The sequence below is a fragment of the Synchiropus splendidus genome, chromosome 1, assembly GCF_027744825.2.
Source record: "Synchiropus splendidus isolate RoL2022-P1 chromosome 1, RoL_Sspl_1.0, whole genome shotgun sequence".
Classification (NCBI taxonomy): Eukaryota; Metazoa; Chordata; class Actinopteri; order Syngnathiformes; family Callionymidae; genus Synchiropus; species Synchiropus splendidus.
Genome location: NC_071334.1, coordinates 62,421,287 through 62,444,041, shown reverse-complemented (window position 1 = coordinate 62,444,041; position 22,755 = coordinate 62,421,287). Strand labels below are relative to the sequence as shown.

The following is a 22,755-nucleotide window of genomic DNA, read 5'->3' as shown; positions in this document are numbered from 1 at the left end:
GATTTTTACGTATGTAAAAATGTCTCTCATATTTAACAGAAATGTTAATATTGCATTTGTGTAACTGTTGAAATATCATTACTATATCACTAAATACAATTTTGTATTCTTTTCATACGAATAACAAAAACAGACAGAGAAACCCCACAGCTGTACTGCACTGGATTTAACTCTGGATTCAAACTCACACTACTATTTTAGTAGCTCAACAATTATTATTGATAAACAATAACTAATTTCAGGGGTGCAACGGTACACAAAAACTTTGCTCCAGTACGGTACATTTTTGGTACTGCAAGGCACTTTTCTTTCTTTCTTCTGAAGTGCAACATGAAGCATTTTCTTATTAAATAAGATTCTAAACCAAGGGTCACCAACCTTTTAGCAATTGCAACCCGTTGGGCACTGTGTGACCCGAAGGGCTGCCATTGGTTCAGTACACACTTCTGAAATCACGATAAACAATGGATGATAAATTATATTCTTTTCAAATACTAGACTCATTGCTGAGTTTTCACAACAATTCCAATGGTGGAGCAAAAACAGAAAAAAGAAGAACAAAATCAAACATGAAAATTATTATTATTATTTATTGTAATGGAACGTGGGCACCACGATGGAGACCCCTGCTCTAAATAAACAAAGAAACAAAAAAGCAGGGGACCTCCTTTGTGTTTTGTTGCCGCTTCAGTCAGGAAAAGACCAGTGCGATCCAGTTCCTGAATGGGTCACATACCTGTTTGGAGGCTTCAAATGTCAACAGCTGCGTCATTGGACGATTCCATATTGCTTGCTTGTCCAAATGACCTGCTGGATTACTCTACACACACGAAAGTCTCAACAGAGGAGACATCAGACATCATCGGCAGGGGCGGAGCAGCCTAGTCCAAGTAAGTGTACCATTGCACCCCTGATCAATATTATTTCCATAGCCTGAATGCAAAGCCTTTCTACTTAGAGAATTTGGCAGCTGGCTACTCTGTTGTGTGAGAAGCAGCTAAAACCAGGCTCAAGACTCTGGATGAAGCTTTGTGTTCCACCAAGATTCTCTTTTAATCTCTGCAGCTTCAGCTGAGCTGCAGAGTGAAAAGAGAAACACCTGGTGAAAACAGGAAAAACGATCTCAACATGAAGTGATTATTTAGCTGCTTCTCATCACACTTGGTCACTTCATCAAAGTCCAGAGGATGCACCACAAAACTTTCACCGCCTCAGTCCTGCGGTGAAGACAGGCTGAATGTCAAGTCGGACGCGAGCGAAAGCTTTGGGAGGACATCCTTGTGAGGGGTTTGATGTAAGCGAACGTCTGAGGGTGGGGCGGGGTTACCTAGATCTTGACCTATCAATAGATTTGAGATCCTTGCTGTCCAAGTCCTCCTTCTTCGGGTCCAGTGGCTTCGTATCCTGCAGGAGGTTCTCGTCGCCCTCGTCTTCAGACTTGATCTCGGAGCTGACCGAGGAAGTGCTCTGGCCCTGAAGGCCTCCAGATAGAGCTGCGGAGAAGAGAACCAGTGATTACTATCTGTTACTTTATCAAACTTTATAGTGAGTCAATAAAATATGTTCTGTGTTTTTGGTTCATAAATTTTGCTCAAAGTGACAAATGTTGAAAATATATATATGTTGACGGTTCATTAGCATAGTAAAATTAAGGAGGGAAATAAAAGCAGGTCTGCCAAAACAATTTAATAGCCTTTATTTACAATGTGTGTGTACGTGCATGCGTGCGTTTCGCTCCCTCTCACGTCATTACACACTTGGCTGTGGTCGCTGCCGGCTGAACTTTGCTGCCAGCAGAGTCATTTTCAGCCTTTCAAACCGCGCTCAGGGCTAATTTGCTGCTCATATACACTTTCTTCTTTAATATTCAAAGCACAGACACGAGCTGTGTTAATGTAGTGTTTTATTTTTTGGCAGCAGACTCCAGGCATGCCAGATGAGATCCAATAGTTTGTTTATTCTCCACTTTCTTCCCTTTTTTCATGAATGTGCTGCTCGTCCTAGAGCCAGAGGACGCCGCCTAATTTTTGAAACAGATAATAATGGCGTATAATGGTGTAAATTTCACAAGTCACTTAACGTTACACTCCAGGGCCACTTCAATGCATATGAATGCAAACTTAAGAGAAACATATGGACGCACATTACAGCAAACATAAGCTACTACTACTGTAAACAAGCAGTTTCCTGTCATCTTACCACGGTAAGGGTCTGGCTGGCTGAGGTCTGGAGATGTGGCTGACTGGACGGCCAGCTGAGGCCCCGAAACTTGGCTGCCCATCGAGTGTCCCCCACGTAATCCCCCCACGCCGCCGTCTTCTCTGTGCTGGAGAACAAAGAGGAGGATGTGAACAGATGCTTCGATCGACTGGAGATGAAACACTCGCACATGGTGTGAAGGTGTGATTTTGCTGTGACTTTTTATTGTCATTATCCATCAGAATAGTATTTAAGACAAACCTCGGTCTACTGAAGACTGCAGTTATACCAATGGTACAGAACTAAACTGAGTAATGTAGGCGAATGAAAGCCTTTAAATGCAAAACAATTCTGATAAGAAGATTAACCACTTAAACAACAGTTTACTATCCACCATTCAGCACGTTTGAAAGCAGGATTTTATTTCAAGGACAGTCATCAAGTGTGCAGCAGAACTCCACATTTTGGAGAAAATGGGGAAAGAAACTGTTTGCCGGAAACCAATAAAAACACAAGAATGATATTTAGTATTCGTATAATCTCACACGAAATATATAAAACATATCACTTCACATTCATTACATCGCTTTCAAAAGAAGCAGTTCTTTCTGCGGCCAGGTGAGGGCATGATCTGCCTTCATGAAGCAGACTTGGCTCGTCCCTCACACAAAAACAAAGAAAAGGTCTTCAAACCATAAAGGAATAAAACGTCCAGTGAACCTTGAGCTAAGGCCGCAGTGTTCACTGTCTTCGCTTGTGCTTGAGATTGTGTTTTATTACTATAAAAACATGAGTAACCAGAAACCACAGCATGAAGTGGACATTGCCTCCTGATATTTTACACATGACCTAAAGACAAACAAAAATGAGTCCTCCTCTAACGTGTCTTCATGGTATGAAGGAATGAACAGACTTCACAAGGATTGTTCACCACCGCCACCACACCACTGTATGTTACAAAATATTATCTGCATGTATGTGTGTGTTTATAGACATTGGATTACTGCCACTTCCCAAAAATTCCATGAGAAGAAGAAATGAACTTCAACATCATTTTCAACATGCTTGCTTGTGATCTTTAAACATGAACACGAGTGTCACAGTTTAGCAAGCTTTCCCTGGAGATTTAGTGCCCGAATGCAGACTCAGTGCTGCATTCACTTCAATAAAACTGAGCAAGGACTTGATGTTGATCAATGGTAACTGAAGGTCACTTTTGAAAGAACAGCATCTTTAACACTTAATCCAGATTAGCAGAGAGAACCATCAGTACAGTACAATAAGTCCATAATTATCAAAGAAAATACATTCTGTCGACAATTAATTGGATCAACAATGCAGTCATTAATTATGGCCATGGCTAATATGATATCAAATGTATGAGTATTAGGATAAATTCAATTAATTTAGTCATTCAGAAAACCTGGACTGTATATTTCACATTAACATAATGAAACCATAACAATTACAGGCACCAGCAGGTCTTTGCCAGAGAAGGAAATGTGAGTTTCGTTTTTTTTTTTGTAAGCATGACACTTCAATATTCGTGGCCACCAACACATAATTGCTAGGCTTCTTACAAAAGGCTGAAAGACTGAATAAATCTGATTCATATTCCACTGGAACCAAGTGGTTTCTCTGACGTGGATTACACACAGATTACAGAAGTGCATGCATCATTTGAGAAAAGCCAGCAGTGGAGCAGAATTAAAAAGCATTAGTGAGGATCCGCAGTGATGTGATGGATGGTGATCCGGTTCTACCTCTTGACCTTTACTCTTCTTCTTTAACGAATCCACGCAACTGTATTTCAATCACACACTACTCTGCACAACTTCTCTGACATCCCGTGAGTTCAATTGTCAAGAAACAGTCACAGTTACTTGGACAGACGTCAGCAGACAAAACAAAAGGAAGGTAACAAGAACCACCTTGCCCCTTGTGGTATGACAGCAACATTGATCCAGCTCAAGGACGCGTACGTATCCCACATATCTAGTGTTTTGGGACAACTTAGATTTCCCAGGGCTCCCAGGCTGTGCACAGGAACTGTTTAGTGAGTGGCACCATGCAACTGTGAACAGTCAGTGACACAGAGCAGAGTATGGGACAAAACTCCAGGGCTGCACGATAGACCCAACAAAGAAACAACTAATGACATCAAATGACTTTGATGGTTAGTCTACTAAAAGATACAAATGTACAAAATGGCCTGTTCAATTCATTCATACGCAAATGCAGCTGTGCATCACTCATTCGACATTATTTTTTGAGGGAGTGTTTCAAATGAAAATTGAACGTTAACCTATTTTTCATAATCATGATAATAACTTTTTTTGTATTTATATTTTTTGCATTTTAAGTACTGTCTTAAAAAATGAAAATAATGTGTTAAACTGCGGCATGTCGAATGCAGCATTTATTATTTATTTCCACTGGATTAAAGAGTGTATGCTTGCATTCATCTTCCTCTCTCTCCCTCCAGTCCCACATCAGTCTACCACCTGTTTTCCCAGAGTTATGACCTCAGCCTGCAGGCGTCTCTGCCTAACACTGCGTAACTACATACAGCTGTGTGACTGAGTGTGTGTGTGTGTGAGACAGAGAGAGTGCGTGTGCGTGCATGATGATAAAAACAAAAGTGACAGGAAATATGTAATAGAGTAAATATGTTACGTATAATAGCAATATAATTAGTATACTGTGAGACAGAATGTAGGACTGTTGATGTGTGTGACGGAGATGTGTGTATTATACATAAAACCTAAATTTTAGCTTTTTCATAGACCTGGTGTTTATGTTTCTCATTTCCTACATTATTAGTCTGAATAATGCTTTTAAAATAATGTCACTCAGCATAAGAATTACATCAATAAAGAAAAGTGTCATTATGAATGATGAAAGCAATAAACTCAGGAAGTTGGAAATCTATTTGGTGATAAAAAAACAATTGAACAATGGGAATGATTTTAATAAAATAACACAAAACTCTTTCACAAGGTAATGTTTCTTAGATATCTGGCGGTACTCTGCCAAAGACTTTAAAACACCAATAACACTACATCGACCGTAAAAGACGAAAAAGCGAAAAAGGCAACCAAATGTGATTGAGTTTTTACAAAGAGGCAGTGCTGAGTTCCAAGAGCCAAGACGGCCGGACAGCTATGCGTGAGAAGAGCACAATCTCAGTGGGAGCCAGCCAACACATGCATGCACGGTCGCCTACACACACAAGCAAAGGATGCACACACACACACGCACACAGGTGCTCTCTATTTAGCAAGAGCGCTTCAAAGTAAAATCTTTAACAAAGAGCAGAGGGCCAAGCTGTTCAACTACTGTGATGAGAATGGGGGATGGGGTGGGGGTCACAATAATAACCCACTGCCATAATTAATAACACAGCACAGAGTAAATACTGACACACAACATACCAGTAACACTCAACTCAGGAATGAAGTCACAGATATACCTCTGCAGTTGAGTGTGAAGTGCTTATGTCCAGTGTGCCTGTGTGTGTGTGTGTGTGTGTGTGTGTGTGTGTGTGTGTGTAAAGGCAGAGCAAAGATAAACAAGAGCAGGTCTGAGTGAGCATGTTGAGGCATCTGAGCGTGTTTGTACTGGCTGTGTTTTTATGAAGCCGGCCCTCCCACATCTCCTGATGTTACACAGCTGTTCGCGGCCTTCAACTGTTTGTTGCTTCAAGTTCATTCACTGATTCTCTCAACCGCTGGTCCAGGGCACGGTCACAGTGGAGCAGTCCTTGTGGATGCTTTTATGACCGGTGGGAGGGCAGCAGAAGTAATCAGAGGAAACACGCAGTAGGCGTTTGCTTTACGAAAACTGAAGTCCTGGGTCAACCCTGTTTCATGTGAAACGCCTGACTTTCCATACAGTAAAATATTTAACAGGCTCTCACTGATGTCCCAAGAGAGTGAAAGACAGAACTCCCCAACACTCAGTCTTGGGTTAGCAGTTTCTAACTCCATGATGCTACTAGCCAAGACTGCTTGTGTCCAAGATAAAAAAGACAGTGTTGTTCAGACATCATTTTCATCATCCAACATTAAAAACATTATTGAAGGACACTCCAAGGATGTACCCACCAGCATGCACAGAATTGCAACATAATACTGAACAGATATTTGTTAACAGATGATGATCTTTACTTCTGCCACGTCCTTCAAACTGATGTGAAACAATGCACTGCAGTAAGTCCACTCCTTGCTATAGAACAGCAGTTGTCAAACCCAAACCCAGCAGAGCTGCACATTAAGAAACAGCTCTGTCAAGTCGTTCTTTCCGATTTTTAATTTTATTGTTCTTTCTCGAGATGCTCAACATTCCTTGCAAACACCTTGCAGGGTAAACTGTTTATACGATCTATCTGTCTGTCTGTCTATCTATGAGAGAGAGAGAGATAGATCACACTGGACGAAAAAAACACAGATGTATACAGGGATATACTAAGGAACTGGACTTACCATGAGCGAGTGTCTGTTGCTTGAAAGCAGTCCTGAGCCGTACCCACTCCCCAAAGCTCCAATGGCACCATTGTGCGTATGTGCTGCCCCGATGAGACTGTGCATGTCACTGTGCCCGCTGGACATGCCTGGCGAAGGTCCCACGGCATGACTTCTCAATACATGAATGGCGTCGTCTAATCGCTCCAGACGATCTTCAATGCGGCTTTGCTGCGGAGCACAGAGATAACCTTATCACTCCATAAACGGGAGGACAGTCTCTTTAGACCCCTTGCAAGCAGCACGTACCAGAGAGTGAAGTGGCGCCTCGTAATTTGGCGATGAAGCTCCTTGACCACCATTTCTGGACCAGACAGCCGAACTGGCAGCTGCAATACAGAAAATCAAAAGAAGAGATATTTAGGGATGAAATGAGAGGAAATAAAATTGTGGAGCCGAAAACAGTAGAGGAAATTATGTGAGAAAAAGACCCATAACAAAACAAAACAAAAAAACATGGTAACTTTCAAGACCGAAGAGGGAGTTACTCAAGAGAACAGAACAGCTCAAAAATGAATGTTTTATTGCTGACTCAACTTCACTCCTGTAGTGCTGTGAAGTATATACAGCAGTGATGATCTATCAAACACATCAATGTTTTATGGCAGCTAATTTAGACATTGAAACGCCATCAACTAAACCACGTTGCACGTTGACTTCTAAGAACACGACTGATTAAATTCCTGACGACTCAATGGAGAACTTTGTGGTTTGTGGTAAGAATTTCCAATCTGTGTTGGGCGAACAATGATTGTTTACTAATTGAACGACAAAAGTATGTGTCTGTCAACCATAACCCAAACCCTGTCCATTCTGAAAGGTTCATTTGTTTTGTTTTGGAGAATTTAGAGTAATTAAAAAAAAAAAAAAAAAAAAAAAAACTTTGTGCCCCAGCAAAAACATCATCGTAACTGTCTTTACATTCAAGTCCTTTTTCACCATTTGCCAGCTTTGTGGTATTCATTCATAGTAACCATTTAGCCAAAGAATCAGAAACAACATTGCTTCATTACCAATGTTCCTCACCTCTAAGGTGCAACAGAAAAACTAGTCTCATGACATATAATAGAGCACCAAGAATTGGATATTAATTTAGTCGCCGACAGCTTTGAGTCAGTACAGCATCTCTGTCTTTTCTGTGCATAATCCACAGTAATATCAGAAATGGCTGAAACTCTGGACCATCAAACCCCAACACTTTTTAGTATGGGAACATTTCACGATGATACATCGAATACTAAAGTCAGCTGCAACTTTTGCCCAACATCTCATTCAAACTGCATGCTGAGTAATTAAAATGTTATGTTTCTAAGCAACACTTAACACTATTTAAGTGTTTAAAACGATCAATGTATTTTTTCCGCATTTAAATGAAGTTAAAATTTATTGTTAATCTACTTGCAAGCAACAGTGGATTACTCCTGGACCACATAACATAAAACGTTAAAAAGGTTAGCATCACAAGTGCACCTTATCCACATTGTGAGTTTGCTCAGGTGCAGCCCAACATGTCACTTTTCGATTTTATATTTCTGTTAAATATTTCAATTGTTCCTGTCACAGAAAAAAAAAGGCCTTATGGAGTAGATCAAACGCAAAACCTTGTATCAGTTATATCAAATAAACCACTGAGACTTTATCACCCTCAAGGGCTTATAATTTCCACTCCTGATCCTGGACAACAGAGACAAGAAGTGAGGACAAAAGCTAATCATGAATCATAAACAGAAATGCTAATTTCAGATTTCCGTCTTTGAAATGGAACACATAGATGATTAGCATGCACTCTCGGCGGAACAAACAAGCTTTGTGTTGCTTTGTGAGCCTGCCGCTGCTCTGAAGGGCTCCCTGTGAACGGACAGGTCTCATTAGCCGGTAGACAGAAGGGACACTGTCTCCTGTCTGAATCCACATCAACACGAGGCCCCGAGTGTTGACAGGCCTTTCACCAGCCGTTCATTTCAATGCCACGACTTCAACTTTAGCCTTACTCACGACTAGGACATTAAGAAAAACATCACTTGCTTGAGGAAAATTAAAATCCAGGTGGAAACTTCCAAGTAATACAATTTCCTGATTGTGCAATACTGTCTTAAGGTACATACATTTGAGAAAAAGGAAAAAAAACCTTTTGTCCGCTCAATAGAGAAAATCTGGTTAAACAATGAAAAATAAATGTGGCCTTTAATAAAAGGAACAAGATTCAGCCGGAAGAGTGGATTATCTCTCAATGTCATAAAACAGTCAGAAAAATAGAGAAATTGAAGCCAAGATCTTAATGCAGTAAACACATTCAGCCCTTTTCTATACACATCAATTTCCCGACACCAGATGTGGGCAAAGTGTGGCCCTGCAGCACCCATTCTGCATTTATGTGGTAAAGTGAATGATATACACACACATATTTGTATGACATGCAACAAAATCTATACTTAACATCATAGCATAATTAAAGTTTCACACAATTCCTCCTAGTTTCATGACGCTATAGTCACAAAATGAAGTTAAATTTAAAAGTATTTCTTCAGTTCTTTCGGCTCTACGACCGCCACAACACAGGAAATTGCCCAGAAGACTGGGTTGGTGTAGATATTTGTTCCGACCAATCACGCACACACAGTTTAACCAATGAGGTTTCTTCTGAAACAAGCAACACCAGCCTGACAATTGACTGACTACAGTCGTAAGACACCTAATTGGTGAAAAGGTGTCCTCTTGATTGGTTGGAACATAAACCTGCCCCCACTGTGGCCCTCTGTGGAACTAATTGTCCACCCCTACACTACTGACTATTCTAGTTCCAGTCTCTGGCTTCTGCTTCCACTCATTTCCTGCTCGACTCTCTCGAACCCCCGTTCCTGCACTCTCCCCTGATCCCTTGGTCCTGTATTGCTGATCTGATCTCTAGCCTTGTTCCTCTTTCCTTTATACGTCTTCAATTGTGCTAGCAGTCGTTCCTTTCCCCACACCTCTGTTCAGATCGCGAGCTCATTTCCATATGCTAATTACACACTAATCACCTGGGAACATTCATGTGCAAAGACAAATACAGTATGTGTAATAAACGGTAGAGTAAATTACAATGTAAGACATCCATGCAAAATTAGCTCTATATTAATTTGCATGTAGTTTATTCTAATAGCTGTCATTTTAGATTAGCTGAAACCTCAACACTGTGTTAACCAGTGGCAAATAAATTGTGATTAAATGCAAGTGTTACCATTAATACTTCAAGATGAACTCAAACAGTGAAAATGGTATGTCGATCGGTTCATTATTTCATTTATAACATGCAGGGAACAGTTCGCTAGGAAGCATTTCCAACAACCGACGCAACTGTGGATATCACTTATGTTACAGGTTTACTGGGAAAAAAAATATTCAGCGCTTGAGATGAGCTTAAGTAAATTAAACATGATCTTTTCTCTAATATATATATATATATATTTAATCCCAACAACAGAAGAAAAGAGAGACCAATGGGGCATGTAATTATTGAAGCATTATTAGGGAATAAAATAAATATATAAATAAAATACATGCAATTTCACACATTGTACTAATGAAATTAAAAATGATTTCAATGCACAAACGTGTTTTGCTCAAATATTTTCACCCAGCTTGGCTTCAGTGATTTATTCTTGTCCGATAAAAATATTTGTCAAGTCAGACGTGAGTGAAAAGTTTGTACGAGTCATCAAGTGGAACCAAATATTCAGAAATAGTCATTTCAGTTGACAGTCGAGTCTCAAATCTGTCAAGTCGATGAGTCAATCAAGGTTAAGATGTAAATTATAATCATATAACAAAATCAAATTAGGCTGAATTTATAAATACCAGGTCAGCTCTGTTCGTATGTGAAGTTACATGGTTTCCTGTGAGTCACTGACGATGATAAAGGAATGAATCGTTGACAAGTGGTGGAGGGTAGCAGAGAGAGCAACAGGTGGAGGACTTGATGGTTGATGACACAAATTAAAAAATGGCTGCAGGTGGGATAACAAGTGTTAGAATTCAGACGATGAGTGGCAATGTTGGAAGACTTCATGAACGATGAGTCATAATTGAATAATCTTAGGTTGGATAAAGATCAGTTGTGAGTTGAAGCCAACAGATGGCGAATGAAAGGTCAAAAGTCACTAGCAGAGACAACAAGCTGAAGGTGGGATATGAGTGACTCGCGTGTGTACCTGTCAGGGATGGTGGTGAGCCGACGGGGGTGGAGGGGTTTGACGAGTAGCTGTTGTTTGTGTGGTCTGGTGAGTAGATCTGAAGAAAGGGAATGAAACAAACACAAAGCAGTCAATCGTTTGTAAAAGAAAAACAAATCAATGTCAAAACTGAATGATTTAGAGGTCCCATATTACGCTAACTTCAGGGGGTTTACAATAGATGTTAGATCCCTACGCAGGACTTCAGTAAGTTTCTTAAAAGATACTCCATGAATCACATAGAACTGTGGTGTTTCTCCCAGAGCTACAGTTTTGCTTGGCACCTGCTTCACCCTGGCCACGCCCACTCTCTCACCATTGGTCAAAGAGTGAGTCACATGGAGAAGTGAAATAAAAATTCTGGCGCCAAATTGCCTCTAATGTATCGTTTGTGTACATTCACTAATTAAATAAGGTGATCTTTTCTCCACAGCAGTGGTTGGATGTGGTGTTGTGATGTCAAAGTTCATGATAATGAATGAGGCCCAACTTAAAGTTTTGGCAGGGTGCATTCAAATCTAACGCAAAAATGCACAATGGTTTTATATCAGTGTTTTGCACGCACATTGAGGCAGGAAACAACTGAAAACAGTCAGTTTTGCATAACATGGGACCTTTAAAGTTGAGGAAACTGCATGTTAATATGTACAAGAATCCATGTGTGTTGGTTTAAGCATGCATGTGGGCATTGTATTTACCGATGCAAGTGCTTTCCCTAAGGCATCTCCTGTCTGAGAGCTGCTGGCTGCTCCACTCTGCGCTCTGTTTGCTGCGACACACACACACATAGACACACGCATCTGTAGAAATATTTCAAAATTCAGGGGTGTGGGATGCTTCAATCAGAGAGTGCAAAACTATTTGTGCTCTTATCTTTGATCAGAGGATGAGAAAATGCTACTGTTATTGCTGTAAAAAAATAATCTTGGGCTCAGGATGTTCCCGTATAACTTACTTGCAGAGACCCAGAACACATCCACGATTGTGTGTGTTTGCCCGTCACGAAATGTGTGTGTGACTTTATGTGAATTAACATAGTGGCAGAAGATGAAAGTGGAAGTGGAAGAAGATGACCTTACAGGACACACAAACATGTACAAATATCCAGATGAACATTTCCTGCAATGAAACACAACAACTGACTGACCCAACATATGAAGAAACAGATAAAATGATTGCGTTCTTCAACAAAAACAACCACAGACAGAAGAAGACAGAAGTGCGACAGGTAGAGAGGGACAGGATGCAGCCTAATTTTGTTGTTAAAGCCTGCCTCACTCACGCAACACAACTGGCTGAGTAAATCATCCGGGGGGATTACTGCTCTACAGCACACAGACACACACACAAACTATGTCCGATGCATAACGTAAAGCATATGCAGAGAAAATCTTTTTCATAAATGAGAGATTACGACCACAAAGGAGCCAAAGATGAAAGTGTTTTCAGTACAGCCCCTTCAAAGAGAACGTAAGCTCCTTTGTCATCATATTGTCGTGCATTGGGCAGCTCATTCAGAATAGAAGAACACATTGAAATATCAGTTTATATCCCTCTAAAAGCACTTATTATTTTAAAATTATAATTTTTTGTTCTACTCTTCCAACTTCTCTACGCTCCTGTTCGATCCCCCAGATCAAGTTTGACATGAGAGAGTTGTATGTTTGATTGGGATTGAAATATACTTATACTTCAATTGGATATTTAGTTTAATATGTGAGAAACAGAATATCCAGGGAACGCAAAAACATCCTTAATAAGACATGATCAACATAATGGTTATGTTTAAATTAACACACAATAGTATGGAAACATATCCATCCTTTCTGCCATCTACAAAAATATATGTGCATGAGTCACATGAAGCAGAAACAAAAACAGCTCTTTGCTAAATCACATAAAACCAGCCATTTTGTGCTACCGACCGAAGACACGATTGATAAAAGAAGTGTAAATATGGTTGGGATGTGGATATGCTAGCTCAACCACGTACAGTTTTGATCACATACAACAGAGCTTCTGGATTGCTTTTCTTTATTTCTTTCAGAGAAGTGTTGAATCAGGTCAGTCCAACGGGTCAGGTCGCTAAACAGTCCAGTCACAAGTCCCACGTCTGTTTCAGGTGTAACAACAACCTTAGCCTTTATCTCCTTGCTTTGCTTAAGAGGTGTTCACGAAAAATGTTTTCATCTGATCCGTCCATTTATAAAACATTTTTGGAAACATGGCTTCTTACCCATGACGCTATCTGTGCCGTTAGTGGAGGCCGTACACGACGCTGTGCTGTAGTGATTGGAGCCACCGGAGTTGCCAGTGCCTCGGTGGAAACTGGACATGGGAGGAAGGCTGGAGTTAATGTCCGCTGATGAGTGTGGAGGATAGTTCTGCTGAGAAAAGATGGAACAGTGTCATCCAGGTGACATGCAGACACGTCAATGTGCTTATGAAGGAACAGATATTGAATCTAAATGTCTCAGGAGAGCTCTCATTAATGCCCTTTAATATGGAGTAGCAAAACATGGCTAAAAGTGGAACCCAACATGTCTTCATACTATGTTACTTAACTATTTACACCACTGGAACATTTTGTCTAGAATGCTGTCTTTGTCCCCCTAAGTTAACAATTGGACACCTTGACAGTGACATTTCTGCTTTGACATTTTCTTACCAATCTGTCGTGAGGGTGAATCCCACAGTAGGAGGAGCCTTGTGAGGGACCGTGCGAGGAGTTGCTGCTCCCCAACATGCTGCCGTGGTAACCTTGCTGGCTCATACTACTGCTGCTGCTGCTCCAGGGATCCCCACTGTGGTGACCATCTGATGGAGAGACAAGGATGATGAGGCTGGACCGGAATCCGCAAACCAGTCCAGTGAGTGATTAATAGGTTGACTTTGGTGTCAGTTCAGTTTCTCCCCATCCAACTGGCTTTGGCTTCAACTGACAGTCTCCAAGACACAATATGAGAGAAATTGTGATAGTCATAACTGTCAATACAAACCTTAGACACTGGGCAATTTTGGCAAAAATGTTTTTTTTTTGTAAAAAAATATGAACGCTTGAAGCGCAATAACAAGGTGTAAGAGCACCTTCTGTCAGGGAGATTTGGGGACCAAATTTGTTTCAGTGATTGCGATCCTATCGTCAAATAGAAAACGCAACATTATCGTAACTCTTAGAAGATCACTCTATAAGAGAATCCGTATCTCTGTGAACCTGCCCTGGTATTTGGCTCTGAAAATGGTCAGAGCTGACAATCACAAATGTTAGACAAAGGCCAAATATGAGTGGGGAGAGCTGATCGCTACAGACTGAACTGTGACATGGAATGGAATTTAGCCACTCAAGAAGTGACCCCATAGAGATCCAGCAGAAGCAACAGGACTATCGGTGCAGACCACAGACATAATGATGAACAGTAGACTTTTTATCTTCATGTGTTGGGTCTGGCATTTGTAAGCTGTGTTGGTTCAAGGGCTTTTTTTGACAGTTAACTGGCCAGCCCTACATTTGCCTGTATAATAATGAACACGATGGGTACCTGGCATGAAGAAGGAACTTGGGAAACCGGCACTAGGGGGCTTAGAGGACGGGTATCCCGGCGAGTCCCTATTGTAGTCCGCTGTACTGGCAGATGGAGCGTAAACCTGTGGCAGAAAACCAAAGAAAGTTGGTGAGAAAGATGGAAAGAGTGTCAAACACAAACAATCTCAGTCAAACATAAAGTGCACTGGTTCATTGTACCCCACTTTCTTCAGCACATCTTCAGTTGTCTGTCAGTGAGTTGGAAATGCTATTGTATTCCGCGCCTGTGTTTGTAACCCCTCAGTTTTGGGTATACTCTTTGATCTCTGCAGACCTGAATGTGATCGGTGAAGTGTTCTCAGTTTATGAAGTATATGGAGGAACAGATAATCCATGGGTCAAGGGCCAATGACTTTGTTCAATCTTTTTTAAGCACATCTCACTTTATTTTAAAACAGAACACTTGTCCAATTTTAACAATATGAACAGAAGCTGTTCACAATTGATTCTGTGCTCTGATCTTCTGTGATGACAGCCGGGATAGCAAGATTGCTTTGGACTGAAATAATAAAATAATGCAGGTTTGCCTGTTATCTTAGCTGCTTTGTTGTCAAAATCATGGTTGAACCTGTGCTCTTGCTACATGGTAAAGTACAAATGCACATGCAGAAGGAGAGCGATCAGCTGGAAGACATCAGGAAGTCTCCACATGTTTGAGTGTAATCACACACAAACACACAGGTCTGTAGATGCCATTAGAGCTGAACTCAATTTCCCTAAAACATCCTCCTCATCCGCTGTTTCCCTTCCGAGAGCTGCTCACATCATAAAAGCACATTTGCAGACTGACCAAAATACGCACACACTTTTTAACAGTTCCAGAGTTTGCGTCATGTGGCGTGAGTGAGTGTCATGGCTGGATGACACATGGATGGTTTACATTCTTTGTAAACACATGTTTTCCTGTTGAATGCATTGGGATTTATGTCTCATGTCCTGCAGGCACATTTTCCCATCGTATGGGTTTGCTGAACGAGAGGACTAAGTATGTGAGAATGTATGTGTGTGCAAGAGGACGAAAGACAGGGTAGGGAAAGGAACAGAACGAGGGAGTGAGAGAGAGAGAGAGAGAGATTGAAGGATAGAAAGACACTTTTGTTGTGTCTCACTACATTCCTCAAACTTGAACACACTCTGCACCTGTTCCCATCTATCCAAACACACAAGAACATACACACACTGCTCGACAAGTATTCCCACAGCGCTGAGGCCCTGACCCGACCAGTGACCTTGACAGTAGTGTCACTTCCTTGACAACTCCAAAACTGACGTCAGAGAAGGAAAAATGCAGCCATGATGGAAGAAACATGACGTTTTTTTGTAATAATTCACAATAACTTAGTATTTATTCTAAATTATTATCTCTTTGCTGGGAGCAACCATCAGACTGGTACGCTTTTTGCGAGACATTACGAAAATAATCACGAACAACATTTATTAGAAGAACAGACCTAATTGAAGTAACCAGGTTGGTTGATTATTGAACAAAATCTGAAAAAAAAAAAAGATCTGGGGCTGCTGGTATTTAAATGAATAAATAAATAAACAAATAAAACGTTTTCCAGATACAAAAAGAGCAAAAAAAGAAGTGTTTGGCATGAATGAAGTCTGACACGCAAGTACCACTGAGTAAAAGGAAAAATATTTCATGTTTTCAGGAGTGCGTCAAGCATAATGCATAAAATCAGATCAGAACAAAAAACATCACAGGTTGCATCAAAGCATCCCTCCCGGCAAAGGCAGCAGAGAATAAAGACACATTCCAGTGAAAACTGATTCCTCATGCATCTAACACACTGGCACGTACAAACACTAGCACATTACCCACTGAACAGCTTTCTCAATTGAGCCACAAATAACAGCTACCAAGAGAGTTTCATCAGTTTTCAGTAGCAGACAGTACATTAACAATCTAAAAAGACTGAGATACAAGATCCCTGAAAGTATTGGTATTTTAGTGATGATGAGACAGTTGAATTGATATATGTATGAGAGTTTGTTCAGTGTTAAAGTGAAATAGATCGTAAACCAAGTTTGGCTACGTATCACGCCACTAATGTGATATCATATTTCTCATTAGCATACATTTTATCTTGGGGTTATGATTCATGGACGTTCTGGTTATTTCTAATGTGATGCACGTGGAATTGAGCACAGAAAAATGTGATACATAGTTTAAATGGATTAAGCAGTTAAGTCCAAGTCTTTTATAAGATTACTGACAAATGAATTAAAATACTGTTCAGAGTAAAAAGAGTGCCATAATAAAGAAAACTATTTCAAAGAACCAAATGTTTGATTGTGGTTTAAGGAAGACATATGAAGGTCTATTCTTAAACAAAGCTCACGCTGAATTAACAGTCAGTGCAAAGCTCAACAGTTGATGTAGTGTCTTAATGTTTGAGGAAATTACCGAAAAATGTGGTGGTGGCACAGAAGTAGAGATGAGGGTGAGTCCCATGTGACAGTCCATCAAATATGACACTTAACAATGCGCAATAAAAAGAATGTGTAGTCATTGAGCCGAACGGTGTCCTCTGGTGTAAGCGCTGACAAGGACCAACGTTGAAGGGAAACAAAATGAGACCTTCCTGCAAAGGCGCACTCTCAGTAGCAAAACAGATACCCTCATATTCTGGACTCAGAGGGTTAGCATGTAGTCAGACAGCAAATTTGAAACGTACTGATCTCTTGTTATATTACATGGTGCATAACATTTCAATAGCTTAGTAACAGGCACTAATTTACTCATAAGGCAGTGTTTTAATGAACAGAAGTACCTTGTGCTCAAAAAGGAAAAACACCACAATAAGACCAACATATGCCGAAAATGTATAAAGGTTTAGAAGTACTAACTGTACAAAATGGATTGGAGGAGAGAAATTCATACTTTACTTGCATGAGAAAACAAACATAACCTCTATGGGATGCTCTTTTGTCATGAATTTAAGATAATGATGTACCTGCCGCAACAACAAAGGAATGCATGTCTGAATATTTCCAGCTGAAGGTAAGACGGCAGAGGGAAGGGCCATCGTTGTGCAGCTTCACACACACACCATACACACACAGTTCGCCATGCCTTCATCCAGAGCAGATGTGTTGGAATGTTAAGGGAGCAGTCACGAAACCTCATAGCACACACATGCATACGAGCGCATGCACACTCAACTGCACCTGTCTGGTTTTTCAAACCGACGTGTGACACGTCTCAGAGTAACATCTTATTTAACGCCGGTCTGCTTACATACATATCGATCCATGAAAGTTTAATTTGGGGTGCAGAATAATGAGAGAGAAGGGCAGCGAGCTGTCTCTTCACCGGCCACCGCAAGTGGTGTGACCGACCACAGAGAGGCAGAGTGGGAACTAGGTGGGAACTAGCTATGAAATGCACAGATGGATCAAACATATTTTCGAGGGGTTCTGTTTTTTTAGATGTATTTTATGACAGAGATCTGAGCCACAGCCACAAAATCCTCTGAAGGTTAATTATCTAACTGATTCAGAACACATGGTGGGAAAAAATGTGTGTGTGCGTGCATGCACGCGCATGAGAAAGCGGAAGGAAATCCCACCAAGCTGAGCCTTATTCAACCAACCTGCAATTGGACTAATGTGATCCAGATGTGTGTGCGCGCGCACACCAGTTCGTATTTCTATCCTTGTGAGGACTTTTGGAAGTTTCTTATTGCCATAATGCTTTCCCCAGCCTCTCACCCTAAACCAAACCATTCAAAACAAATGGCTAACTTGAACCAGGACTGTGAACCAAACTGAAACCTAGTTATAATGATCTTGATGATACTTCATCCTCAAATTCAGGTTTAAAGGGTTGTAAGGGTTGTAAGGACCGGCCGAATGGTCCTAACTAAACCAAATGCCCTCACAAAGAGGAGTTGAATTGTTCCCCACAAAAATAGATAAAGCAATCACACACACACTCAGTAATTGACTCCAGAAAGATCATGACTGACCCAACTAAATAAAAAGGATAAACATAATGGCAAGATAAAATGAAGAGCCAGATTTGTAGATTAAATAAAAAGATTATAAAAATAGAAACAGGATGCAAGACAGAGAGAAATAATTACCAAAACATGTCCGCAAAAAAATAATCACAGTAATTTAAACTCTGCTAAGTTAAAAAGAAAACAGAAATTGATATATTAAGGATAAAACCAAGATGCAGACACCTGTAGATGTGTTCATAAATGTAATTGAAAACATCCAGTCATGACACACATCCACACACACAGGCATGTATACGCACGCACGCACAGGAATTTAATGCACCAAGACACATTCCTCAACTCATTTTTTTTGCGGCACACACTCACACAGACACACGAAATACATACACTCTTGCTCCCTGTGGAGCTCCTGCTTCCTGCGGCTTGATTAGAGCCCCCTGTGAGAAGACAAGTGGACTTGTGCAAGAGTGTGTGTGTGCGTGTGTGTGTGTGTGTGTGTCTGGGTCTGTGTGCACAAGGCGCGTGCGTTTTGCACCTGTTACTGAAGACAGGGGTGGCTGTGATTTGGACAGACAACACATTGGGGGCCACACAGAGAGATAAAGGCGAGAGTGTGTGCTTGGGTAAGAGGTCTGAAAAAATGATTGGCACTTGATGCCGCTGATCAGGTTTTCAATTTCACACTCTGATGTTTGATGCAATTTTCAAGAGTAATAATCAATTTATAAAATACTTTTTTCAATACATTTTCTTGAAAAGATTTTTTTTTCATTTGTTCATGTCAACTTCAGTAAACAACAGAGGGACTGTGAGGAACCAGGTCATCACAAATTGAGAGCAGTGAAACACAAATGTAAGAAACACAAACAAGCAGGAAAGAGTGTGTGTCTGGTCCCGTGGTGTGTTTACACTGAGGCCTGGAAATGAGTTCAAGATGGCCTCATCAAAGAGTCAGACAACCAGCACAGTCACACCGCTCTAATTGACCACTAATTACACAGTCACTCTGGTGGACACGCATGCTCTGTGTGTAATAAAGCAGGACTCGTCGTATTAATCACCTTCAAATCACTACGAGACAGACACAGTGCATGGTGGAGAATTCGTGGGAACAATTATACATCAAGAATAACACAAATAACACATACATAACGTGACCACAACAACAATAAATATGTATTTACTAAGCACAGAAGTTGACTGAACGAGCAACATTAATACGAACTATGACACTGTACTTTCAGACTCGGACGGAAAAACTAACATGGTAATACATGGGGTTTAGCAATGTAGATTTAGCAAGAGTGAGTCAAGAATGTGTGTCTCAAACAATCAGGACCTGGACCAAACGGTTCTTCACATAAACAAAAGAAATGGAGCCAAAAGAAAAATCACAGTTCCGTTTTACTTCACACAAAGGGATGGATACTAACTGCTCATCTTAGCTGTGGAATGTGAAGGTGTCCAGCATGACGGATCAAACGGAAACGGAATTGGTCCTCGATTCCCAAATTCACTATGATTGGACTGAATGAGGACCAAAGCAATATTTCACAGTAGAAACTCAAAAAATGTTTGTCGCCCTTATTTTCTGCAGCAGGAAGCCTAATCCAGTCCAGACACGATTAAAGCGTTAACCTCCTCTACAAGTTCACCCTGAAAACCCCTAGAATAAAAAACAAAATCACACAACACAACACAAATCATTAAATATTATTTCAGATTATTCATCATAAAATCTGATGTATAATCGTCTCATGACTAAAACTAAAGGTGTCTCAACTGCAATACTTTTCCTACCAGTGTGTTGAATCATGAGATGATTCCTGTGTGGAAATGAGTGTGTGCTTTGAGAGGTTTCACAGACCGGAGAACAAAACAACATCTTCACAGGTGACGCCTCTTTACAAGTCTCTTCCACACTCATTTTATTAGCCGCCCATTTTCCTTTTACCATCAGGACTGTTTTTTTTTTTTTTTTTTTTTGCGCCGCCACCAAGCAGACGTTTTTCTTTCTATTCCACCAATTTCCTTTGATTTAATTACTGCCACATGCTGCCGACTGCCAGCAATCATTAACACGGGAAAAAAATACAAAGCCTACCAGCATGTTGATAGTAAGGAATAGGCACATATGGTTTAAACATACCCAGATTATTAAAAAAAACAGCATGTCTATGATGAAGGACACTTCAGTCCCTGTGGAGAGATACTTTAGACCTTTTCCACAAGTTTTAATCCAGCAGAATACAATGGGATTCCGGAACTCACAATTCAGAATGCAGGGTTACCCAATGTCTTGAAAGTAAAAATATACTGTAAGAAACCTATATTGGTGTGGTAAAGGCAAAGCCCTATATAGCGTAAAGATCTTTCACAACTAGATAAATTATATTTTTTCGTAGAACCACCAGGAAGGAGTCCAAAATAATCTGCATGCAAGCAAAACACAGGATGTCTAGTTTTAGCTATAAACCAGTGAAAAGAAAACATTGACAGCTAATCAAAACGTGTTATGATACCGTTCACACACACAATGAGACCTTTGCTCGCCACAGCAGCCAAGCTGTCAGAGTGAGAATTGGAAAGTGGAAATACCGCAAGCTAACCCACACAACATGTGTGATATTCAATGGTTTATTTTTGTATTTTTCTTCACCTACTAAAAATGAAACCGCTGCCTTAAAAAATTCCATGGTTCTGACAGTCGTTGATGTATGAAAATGAGTTCTTCATACTGCTGATAGAAACCATGAATAAATGGAGACTGAAGTATTTGATGCTAACCAACATATACAGACGCATACAATTATATGTATGCATTACGCATCCTTTCTCCCTAGATTAAGTAAATTAAAGAATCTATTTACTGTGACAAAAGCAACAAACCAAGGAGTTTGGTTGAAAATGAAATAATAAAACAAAACCTGTTCCCAAGGCAACGCACCAGCAGGCAACTAAACTGTGCCCAAAGCTAAGATGGCGGCCTCGGCATGTCAATAATTGAAGAGGGTACAGACGGAGCGTCGGCAGCAGAGAGCAATGCTGGGTCACACTGATCCCGTTGCCACAGTGTTCCAAGCTGGCATCAGGCCCTCGCTCACCACGGCAACATGGCATGACAACTGCAGCATCGGACCAACGCGCACACAAAGTCACACTAAAATGGCTGCCACGTAATGCTACTCTCTCCTGCGGTGTCAATCAGGCTCAATCAATTCAGTATTTAAATACAGGGTTCAGAGGGTTTTCTAACACCCATATAAGAGTATAAACATTTGTATGATAATAACACATCAAATCAGGATCAGATGGGTTTGGAGGGCAGAGGGAGCTCTGATCAGCTGGGTGATGTCAAAGATGCACCGCGACAGCTTGTGAGACCCACATGAAGTGCAGCTGATTGAGAAGACCAATGTAAGTGGCTTCACTAGGTCATTTGTGCACTCCATTTACTCAGGAGTGACATTGACAAACATACACTTCATTTTGAAGAGGAAAACAACAACATTTGTGATGAAATAAAAACAGCACAAGGTACCCAAACATTTGCTTAACGTAGCATGCTTACCAAACATGAACACTGTGAGGTCACGCTCCTTTTGAATTAATCTCAATATTCTGCATGACTACACGTGAGCCTTCCTGGCCTAAGATTTCATAGACAGACGCAGCAGCAGTGTGAAGATTCTGTCAGTAAAAAGCCTCTAATAGCCAACATATGGAAGCTTGCTGGTTGCCAGCAACAAAGTCAGGAGTGCATTATCTGGCCCACACTGGAATAATAAAGGAGTTGGATCAAAGAGCTGATTACTGCCGCACTGCTCTTTCTTTCTTTCCCTTTATTTTCTACTTTCTTTCCTTCTTTTGTTCTTTTTTTTCCAGTATTTTGTTCAAAGAACCGTACATAGTTAAAGCTGCTGGCTGAAGTAAATTTAACTACAAACAGAAACATGAAACAATTCAAAATGGTTTATGAGTGAAAGGAGCAAGCGTCATGCCATCCAGATGTTGCATAGGTTTGACACTATTAATTTTCATGGACTGATCAAAAGAACAAATGCACCGAAGATATATTTTTATCACCGGTTTTTAGAAATGATCATTCTTAGGTTAGTATGACATCTGTCCACAGGTGGGATTTCATCATATCATGTGACCAAACAGCATCATCAGTGGAGCAAACACTCCAGTCACGTGGTGTTAAAAGGAAGTTACATCCATTAAGAGAGTCATGGTTTTCTATTAAATTCAAGACTATTTTG

At 40.5% G+C, this 22,755-nt stretch overlaps 1 protein-coding gene across 16 annotated transcripts in view; it reads right to left on the bottom strand.

Annotated features, from left to right (window-relative positions):
- LOC128752705 (transcription factor 4-like) overlaps nt 1–22,755 on the bottom strand; it is a 111,481-nt gene that overhangs the window by 6,132 nt on the left and 82,594 nt on the right. For 6 of the 16 annotated variants that reach the window (XM_053854195.1, XM_053854203.1, XM_053854201.1 and 3 more), the window contains 9 exons: nt 14,473–14,578; nt 13,602–13,750; nt 13,170–13,320; nt 11,632–11,702; nt 10,913–10,991; nt 6,972–7,051; nt 6,684–6,893; nt 2,200–2,326; nt 1,328–1,493 (listed from right to left, as the gene is read on the bottom strand). In XM_053854195.1, coding sequence (XP_053710170.1) covers nt 1,328–1,493; nt 2,200–2,326; nt 6,684–6,893; nt 6,972–7,051; nt 10,913–10,991; nt 11,632–11,702; nt 13,170–13,320; nt 13,602–13,750; nt 14,473–14,578 — 1,139 coding nt within the window. The remainder of the gene's footprint in view (nt 1–1,327; nt 1,494–2,199; nt 2,327–6,683; nt 6,894–6,971; nt 7,052–10,912; nt 10,992–11,631; nt 11,703–13,169; nt 13,321–13,601; nt 13,751–14,472; nt 14,579–22,755) is intronic. The other 10 variants (XM_053854208.1, XM_053854207.1, XM_053854209.1 and 7 more) reach the window with 4 other exon arrangements.